This window comes from Anthonomus grandis, assembly GCF_022605725.1.
Source record: "Anthonomus grandis grandis chromosome 1 unlocalized genomic scaffold, icAntGran1.3 Chromosome59, whole genome shotgun sequence".
NCBI lineage: Eukaryota > Metazoa > Arthropoda > Insecta > Coleoptera > Curculionidae > Anthonomus > Anthonomus grandis.
The window spans coordinates 94,440-103,581 of record NW_026088432.1 but is presented as its reverse complement, the minus strand read 5'-3'; the positions used below and the strand labels follow the sequence as shown (position 1 = coordinate 103,581).

At 33.1% G+C, this 9,142-nt stretch overlaps 1 protein-coding gene and 1 long non-coding RNA gene across 2 annotated transcripts; one reads left to right on the top strand and one right to left on the bottom strand.

The window, feature by feature from the left end:
- Positions 1 to 2,124: 2,124 nt before the first annotated feature.
- LOC126749471 (uncharacterized) lies at positions 2,125 to 7,801 on the top strand. The gene is made up of 3 exons (XR_007665087.1): positions 2,125 to 2,247; positions 2,931 to 3,166; positions 3,229 to 7,801. It is a non-coding gene; the product is annotated as an uncharacterized LOC126749471 (long non-coding RNA).
- Positions 7,802 to 7,816: 15 nt separating this feature from the next.
- LOC126749470 (EEF1A lysine methyltransferase 2-like) lies at positions 7,817 to 8,627 on the bottom strand. The gene has a single exon (XM_050459161.1). The coding sequence runs from the start codon at positions 8,474 to 8,476 to the stop codon at positions 7,844 to 7,846; it is 633 nt and encodes a 210-aa protein (XP_050315118.1). The 5' UTR covers positions 8,477 to 8,627; the 3' UTR covers positions 7,817 to 7,843.
- Positions 8,628 to 9,142: the final 515 nt, after the last annotated feature.

Here is a 9,142-nt window from a genome sequence, read left to right as displayed (position 1 = left end):
GACCATTAGCACTTCGAGCCATTCATGTAATTAGCTCATTAATATCATAATTGGTATGGTGGAATGGGACTGAAAATATTTCTGATTGTCTATTCAATCTGGAAGGCACCCTAAGTTTAAAAAGAGACAATAACTCGGGACAATCTATAGTAGCATTTAAAACCTTATGCATAAAACATAAGTCGAGTAATGTTCTTCGTGACTCTAATGTGGGAAAGTTCAGGTTATCCCTGACCCACTGATAGTAATACTCCTGTCTCCTGTAACCACATCTAAAAGCAGCCACTCTTAAAAATTTATTTTCAGTTTTTTCAATCTGCTCAGTGTAGCAGTTATATGACGGGGACCACACAATTGAGCCATACTCCAAGATGGGCCTAACAAGAGAGCAATAAAGTAATCTAAAAGTAAACAAAGACAAATCAGTTGTAGACCGTTGGATAAAACCCAGCCTTTTCATTGCCCTACCAGTCACCCGATTGATGTGAGTTTTAAAAGACAACCTGGACTCAATAAATATTCCTAAGTCAGAAACCTCTGTTTTGACACCAATTGTTACATTATTTATTTTATAAAGATATTTATAAAATATTATTCTTTGCTTAGAAAAAGTAATCTTATGGCACTTATTGTTATTAAGGGACATTCTATTCAAGTGGCACCAATAAAAGAACAAATTAAGGTCTTTTTGCAGAAGCACAGCATCAGAAAGGAATGTGATAAGCCTAAATAGCTTCACATCATCAGCAAACATTAACACACGACAATTTTCAAGTTTCTAAACTAAATCAATCAAAAAGAGGCAAAACAAAACAGGGCCTGAATGAGCCCTGTGGCACCCCAGAAGGCACCAAAATTTCAGAGGAACATGTACCTCCAAGATTAACAATCTATGTTCTACCTCTAATGAATCCCGAGATCCACGGAAGAAGAGGCCCCACAATATCTAAAGCCCTAAGCTTCTGCAAGAGTACCCCATGGTTAACCCTATCAAAAGCCTTGGAAAAATCTGTATATATTGAGTCAACCTGAAGTCCCTTCTCCAAGCAGCGGTAGAGGTAGTTGACATACAGCACCAAATTAGAATCCAAATTGCTCAGGATTAAATAAAGATTTAAAACTCCAGGGAATCCTATGACTGACCTGGCAGTCAATCTGCTTTGGCAACTCAGATTGGTTACACATAGCCCGATAATTGGAAATTTCATTTCTACTACCAGATTTAAAAATGGGTTTTAGAAAACTTCTCTTCCAGAGAGTGGGATAAGAACCAGTACCTAGAGATTTGTTAAAAATGAACAGTATTGGTTTCGTAAGAACCCAAACACATTTCTTTAGGAAGAATGCCGGAATTCCGTCTGGTCCAGTGCAGAGCTTATTCTTAGAGGAAGTAATAACCTCATAAACATCCTGCGTTGACAGAGTTAAAATGCTCAGACAAATTGATTTATCAAAATCAAAAGATGGTATGTCATTGACTTGCTCATCCGAATAGACGGATGAAAAGTATTCTGCAAACATATCCGCAGTATCCGAGATATTCATACTAATCCTGTTATTGTATGTCATTCTGGAGGGAAGGCTAAAACCAGTTTTTTTATTTCGAATATATCGATGCTCGCAAATAAGAACATCGTAACTCGATTTTTGACGAAATTGAGTTAAGACTACTTTCTAGTATGAAATTTTCTTCCCTTTCCTTTAAAATAATAAAAAATTAAAATTTTTGAAAAAAAAACAGGTATTAAAAAAAAAAGTTTTATCGTATCTGCTTCGCAAGAAAACTGGCGTTAATAAAATCGTAACTTAAGTTACAAACTCTATAAATGGCTAATAAAGAACTTATTTTCATCGTATCTAGAGTTACAAGAAGACTGCAGCAAATCTAATAAAAACAGTTTATCGTATGTCTACATACAATAATAATACACACATTCTAATTCATTAATTTTATCGTAAGTATACTTAAGATGTCCATTATTTTTATTTTAGCGAATGCAGTTTTATCGTAACTTAAGATACGATGTTACAAATCCGGCAACTCTGCCCGCGTGCGCTTCTGAATTCGTTCGAGTTGAGTTACGATGTTAGTACACGGGAGTTACGATCAAATTTTATTTAACAGACAAGGCGAGGAAAGGTGTATTGTTTTTGTGTGTTATTTATCTTGAATGTCGGTAAATTATTAGACTAATATTTAAAAAAAAATGTGCTCACGTGGAAGGTTTTTAGTGAAGCTTGCACAGGGTAAGTTTTGGCGGCGTTTTATCAAAATAAATGCTTAAAATTAACATTTATATTGTACCCAAAGATTATTTTTTGCAACTTTAAAAATTCTAATTTGTTAATTGCTGTATACAGTGAGGGTGTAGTCACGCATAAATTCAATCAATTTTTTTTTGAAAAACGCTCGGATACGTCAGTTGACATTTTCATTTGTTGAAATTTTGGCATACTTCGTTTGTTTTTTTATTTACACATGATAAAGATTTGATCTCTTGAAAATTAAAAAAAATTAAATTATTGGAATGACTTCAAACTTTGGGAAGGAACATACTCTATGAAAGAAGGCCCTTCAAATGATATATCACAAGCCATATTATTATGTTTGCATTAAAAAAAATATGACTGACATCATATTTTTATCATCTGTCAATAAAAAAACAAATAAAGTATGTTAAAATGTCAACAAATGAAAATGTCCATTGAGGTGTCCGAGCGTTTTTCAAAAAAAAAAAAAAAAGCAATTGCCTAATTCCTATTGAATTTATACGTGACTTTCCGCCCTCTCTGTATAATAATAGTAAAAATATTAATTAAAACTCCAATCAACTAAAAATATTACCACCATCAAACAGTAGTTATGCCTAATGCATACCAGAAAAGTTTTTTTTATATTTCTTATTTTGATTTTTTGATATACCTTTTAGAAGAAAATAGTAGTGATACTGAAAACCACTGCCCCAATACGAGCTTAGAACAAGCATTAGCACGCTCCCCAATTTTTGATGGAAATGATTTTGATCCCGGTTTTGATGAAGTAGATCCTGCTGTATTATTATTTGGTACTACTCAAGATGGATTACCTGTGCATGAAGAGACTGCTTCTGCAAATGTACAGTATTTAGAAAATACTGATGGGGATATTCTGGCTATACATACTGAGGTACTAAAATTATGAGGTATAAAAATTGCAAGGGTATGAATATGAAAATATTTTTATTGCAGCTTGAAGATGATGCTAATGAAGAAACAACTTCAATGGAAACGACTGTTTTAAAGGAAGTGAATTTATCCGTAACTATAGAAAGTAATGTCGCTGAACAACTTCAAACTGATGCTGAAAAAAATATATCACCCGGTAGAAAAAAGTTTAAAAATGAGAATAATTAGAAAGTTAAAATAGCTAAAAAAAGAAGAAATACAGGTCAAGAATATACGTCTTACACTACCAAAAAAATTGTTAAGGCTAGAAAAATCAAAGAAAGTTGTGTAAAGAAAAAATGTCGAATGGAATGTTACCAGAAGATCAGCGAAAAAACATTTTTTATAAATTCTGGAAACTAGGAAATCATGATAAACACATGCAGCACAAAGCACGTTAAAAAAATGCAAAAGAAGGCAGAAACAGTGAAAACAAATTCAAGACGCCAATTTACAATGGAGTATTATTTTACAGTGGATGAACTCATCATTAAAGTATGCAAAACTTTTTTTTTAAACACGCTCAGTATTACTGACATCTGGATAAGAACTGTAATGCTTAAGTTAGATAGAAACACGATTGGAATAGGAAGGAATGGATTGGCAGAGTCACAAGTACAGATCCAAAAGTTGAAGCTACCAGGAAATTTATAAGGCAGCACATTGAGTGTCTTCCCACAACCGAGTCACATTATATACGTAAGGAGTCAAATCGTAAATACCTACAAGTTGATATACAGTTCATAGCACAGATGTATAGACTGTACTTAGAATGGGCCAAGGAAAAAAATATTAGTCCGATTGCTACTTGCAGACAGTATCGGTATGTCTTTGAGCATGAGTTTAATATAGGGTTTTTTTTACCAAAAAAAGACCAGTGCGAGGTTTGCGATAAGTTTTTACTGGTAGATGACAGCAAAAGAGAAGAACTTGAAGAAGAAAAAAGAAGACACCAAGCCAACAAAGACGCCGTAAGAAAATTAAAGGAAAAGGACAAGGAGCAGGCAAAAGATGATAAATCATTAATTAACGTCGCCTGTTATGATTTACAAAAAAATTTAGTTGCCCCACACAAAGATGTCAGCATTTTTTATTACAAATTAAAATATAATACGTATAATTTAACGATTTTTGACGTTGGAAATATTAAAATGTCTGGCACGAGACAATTGCAAAACGAGGAGCTAATGAAATTGGAAGTTTTGTGTTGGATTACATTAAAAATCAAAAATAGAATGGTGTCGATACTTTTGTGTTTTACACAGATAATTGCGCTGGTCAAAACAGGAATCGGTTTATTTATGCCATGTATGTGTACGCAGCGGAAAAATATAGCGTAAATATTACACACCGTTTCCTGGAAAAAGGCCATACCCAGAACGAGGGAGACAGTGTCCATGCTCTTATAGAGCGACAGAAAAAGGGTAAAGTAATTTACACACCAGAGCAGTGAATTATGCTTATAAAAATGGCAAAAGTTACAGGTGAACCATATAATGTTATAGAAGTCTGTCAAGATATGGTTTATGACTTAAAGGGACTAGTAACACCCGAAAGAAACTGGAAAACAGATCAAAATGGAAAAACTATAAGATGGAATGATTAAAGAAATTGAAATATTATCTGACGACCCTTTGCAAATAAAAATTAAATATGATTTTGTCGATGAGAATAACCATTGCTTGCTAGATTTAAAGAAGAAAACCATTAGTAAGAGAATGAAACTAAAGTTAAGTTGCCAAAACAAGGGATTAGGCTTGCCTAATTTCTCATTTTTCTCAAAACGTGCTTTTTCGAGATACGATGTTCCTATTTGCGAGCGTCGATATGACCAGAAGTACCTCGGATTGCTAGCGAGATTCATTTCTACCTTATTAATATATTGTTGATAGCACAACTCTCTTAAGTACTCACATTGATGTCTCAAAAATACAAATTCATCATATTCCTGCTGTTGACCACTAATTTTAAACTTTTTGTGAATTTGTTTCTTTCTTACTATGACATCAATAGATGTCTCTCCCAAAAATTGATTCCAGTCTATCCCAGCAAGACAATCGTTAACTGCTATTTAATCTCCCTTACCAAAATCATAAAAAGAGATATTAAAGTGGCTTATAATCAATATCTAAATAACATCCAACAAAATATCGGTAAGGATTCCAGATCATTCGGCAGTATATTAATTGTAGTAGAAATGGTTCGAGCATACCACATAAAATGAAATATCAAAATGATAAACTTAATAGTTGTGCAGAGATCTCAAATGCTTTGGCTTCTTATTTTCAATCGGTCTATGAGTGTGCTGCTCCTGTGTGACCTATTGGGTATTCAGCAAAATGTTAACGATATATACTCTCTAAGTAACCATGAAAAATGTTATTTGTCAATAAGAACAAATACATGTCCAAATTTATGGAAACAAGTAAAAATATGCTCTGTGTTTAAAAAAGGTGATTCAGCAGATATCCAAAATTATAGACCAATTGCTATTCTGTCATGTCCAGCAAAGATACTTGAGTCCTTAATATGTAAGAATATTTATAGCTTTATTAAAACTAAAGTCAGTAATTCCCAATATATTGTTTTTTAATAAAAGGTCAACTGCGTCCAACTTGGCTAACATAACTCAATTTATTTTTGAAAGTCTTGATAAAAAATCTTGATAAAAAGTGCATGTAGTTTATAGTGATTTTACTAAGGCGTTTGATAAAGTATCACACACAATGATTAAAAAAAAAACTTGAATATCAATATGGAATAAGCAATCATTTAGTACGACTCTTGCACTCATATTTAGAAAACAGACGCCAGAAGATTCAAGCCCGAATTCAAAAGAGCATATCTGGCAAATCTGATAAACTTGTGCTGAACATTTTCAATCCTCTCAATATAAATGAGAAAATGAGGTGACGAAATTATCTTGGAAAATTCAAGAGATCTCACTAGGTAATTATATAGTGACAATGCTGACACATAGGTAAAGTCTTTGCAAGATCTCTGGATAAATCCAAGCAATTTATTAGCTTTATTTATGGTAATACTCGCAGTGGTGGGAAAAAGTAAGGCTTAGGTCCAAAAAGACACTTAAATCCTTGACTGAGTCAAGCTGCTTTAAAGAGATACCTTCAATAACGTATTAACAAGGGGGGGAGACCCTTAAACGCGCAAACCTCTGAAATGAATCTACATTCTCGATATTTCATTCAAGTTACACCAGGAAAACACTTTGTTTATATCTCTCTGGAGCACCAACTGATCTTAAGAGGAAAAAATCGATCCTAATAGGGAGCCAAGACAATTGATAAAGAGGCTGAATAACAATGGTCCTAAGTGGGACTCCTAAAGTTGACAAAAATGGGTTTGAAATAAAACCACCAATCTTAACCCGCTGTCCTCTATCCATCAGATAAGACTTAATCCAAAGTAAAAGAGTTCCGCTGATGCCAAGATCTGAAATATGAGAGATAAGAACATTATGGTTGACCTTATCGAAGGCTTTACTAAAGTCCGTTTATATCGCATGTGTTTCATTACCGTCGGCAAAGCATTTAAAGATGTAGCTGCTAAAAATAAACAAGTTTGTTGTCACAGAGCGACCTCTGGTGAATCCATGTTGTTGATCCCCAATTATTTCCTGAAATGTGTCAGACATAACCACCTCTACACAGTGCTCGAACAGCTTAGGGATTGCAGAGAGGATACTATTGGGACGATAATTAGTTAAATCATTTTTATTCCCAGATTTATAAATAGGACATACATGAGATAGCTTCCAATCGTCTAGAGTTCCAGATGTGAAAGGCAGATTGAAAATATGAAAAAGTGGAAGGAAGAGGGAATGGCCGCATTCTTTTAAAAGCCTGCTTGGAATTCCATCGGGACCTGCTGCCTTTCTGTTATCCAGTTTAGCTAATGTAATTTCAAAAGTTGTAAGAGTTTTACCAAAACCAACTGTGTTAAAACTCTCTATATGTCAGACAGAAGAAGCATTTTGGACTTTTGTTCCATTGTTTGGTGCCCTTGTTATGACCTGCATATTTTAAACCTTGAGAGAGTGCAGAATAAACCATTAAGATATATTAACTACATACATAGATACAGGTTACATGTGACCTGCAGTAGATAATGAATAAATTTAATTTAATGAATTTAGAAAGTTATCACCAGAAAAATAATTACAAGCGAAATAAACAATCCCAATTTATTGGGTATGATAACTCTTAATGTACCAGTCTACCACACAAGATATCCATTGCTATTTACTGTGGAGTGTGCTTAAATCAACTATTACCTAAATTCTCCTGTAATATCCATGTGTCGCCTCTACAATAACTTGGACTGTGATATTTTTAATACATCAATTACTTATTTAAGGCAAATAGTATAATAGGAATGCTGTAAATTTACCTGCTTTATAGCCTACTCTATAATTGGTTTTTTACTGTAGATATTGTAAATAAATTAATAAATAAAATAACAAATGGTATAAGCAAATGTGTAGCAATCAAACTATTTTAGACAAATTTTAAAATTTTTATGAAAGCCTAAATTCCAATAAGGCATATTTATTTTTCTCTCCTTGTAGCAAATAAATTACACAGAATAAAAATATGGTAAAAATTATATTTATTTACAATTACTTTTTTTTAAACACACATATTGATACTACACTACCAACCTTTCCACCAAATTTAAACTGTGGGGTGGGTATTGTGCAATGCAGCTCAAAGCCTTCTTTAAAATGTTCTTTCAACTCTTCTTCTGTCCAATTGCAAGACGTAATAATAAAATAACCTCTAGCTTCCAAAGCTGAGTGCACATTAATCCTATACTTTTCTCGAAATTCCTTAGAGTTTTCACTTAAGCTAATGGCATCATAGGTTCCTTTGTCATGAATAACATTGTAAACACCATTTAAGCCTAGGAGTATATCATTTACCTCATATTTAATATTTAGGCTTTGATTATCCTTAATGGTGTTAGCTAAGCAAATTGCTTTTTCAGAGTAATCTAAGCCAATAAGCTTAGTATAACCTAACTGAGCTAGTTCGATTAAAACATGTCCATTACCGCAGCCCAGGTCTGCAATTGAGACATTCTTATCAACATTTTCAGATATCCATTTAATTATTCGATCCACTATATCTTCACCGAACCAAGCTTCTCCAGGATCTCCATGATTTTTAAAGTTCTGGATTTCACTATCATATCTTGCTTCCCAAAATTCTAAAGTTCCCAATTCTGAGGAACCTAACTCATCGTCTAACATTATTAATATGTATTACAAATAATTATTAGAAAAGTTCATAAAAAAGTATGTAGATTATACACACAATTTTCTTTCAAGTTGAAAATGTTTGCCGCCACGACAATAGGAAAAACAAAAATACAATGCTATGATTGGTATGTGTTTACCACGAATTGAGAACGCAGCAGATGTCGATTGCCAGCGTTGTTGCTAGATGTCATACGGAGAATTATCGCACGTTAAGGCGGAAACAGACTGGTATCACGTCACGTGAGCTCACGTGCTATCACGTAAACTCACGTTACGCCATCCGTCTCTCTCGTTTGTGGGGAAAAACGAGAGAACAATTATTATTTTTTATAAATTATTTTTATTGTACATATATTATATTTTATATTGTCATGCTTATTTAGTTTCTTTTTACTGGATTTTTATTATGATAGAATATTTTAATTTATCTATTTCTGCGGAAGGTCGAATATTAAAATATGTTTGTTTTTATCATTATTTTAAAGTTTTAAAGACAATTATTTCTTATTAAGACATCGTGATATTAGCTTTAAAAATGTCTATGAAAATATATACACTCGCCGGCACAAAATTCCGCCATCCTGAAATATTGGCCAAGTTTGATGTTTTATAAATTTTTTATTTTTTATCAGATTCTCACGATTTTGCCATCAGTTT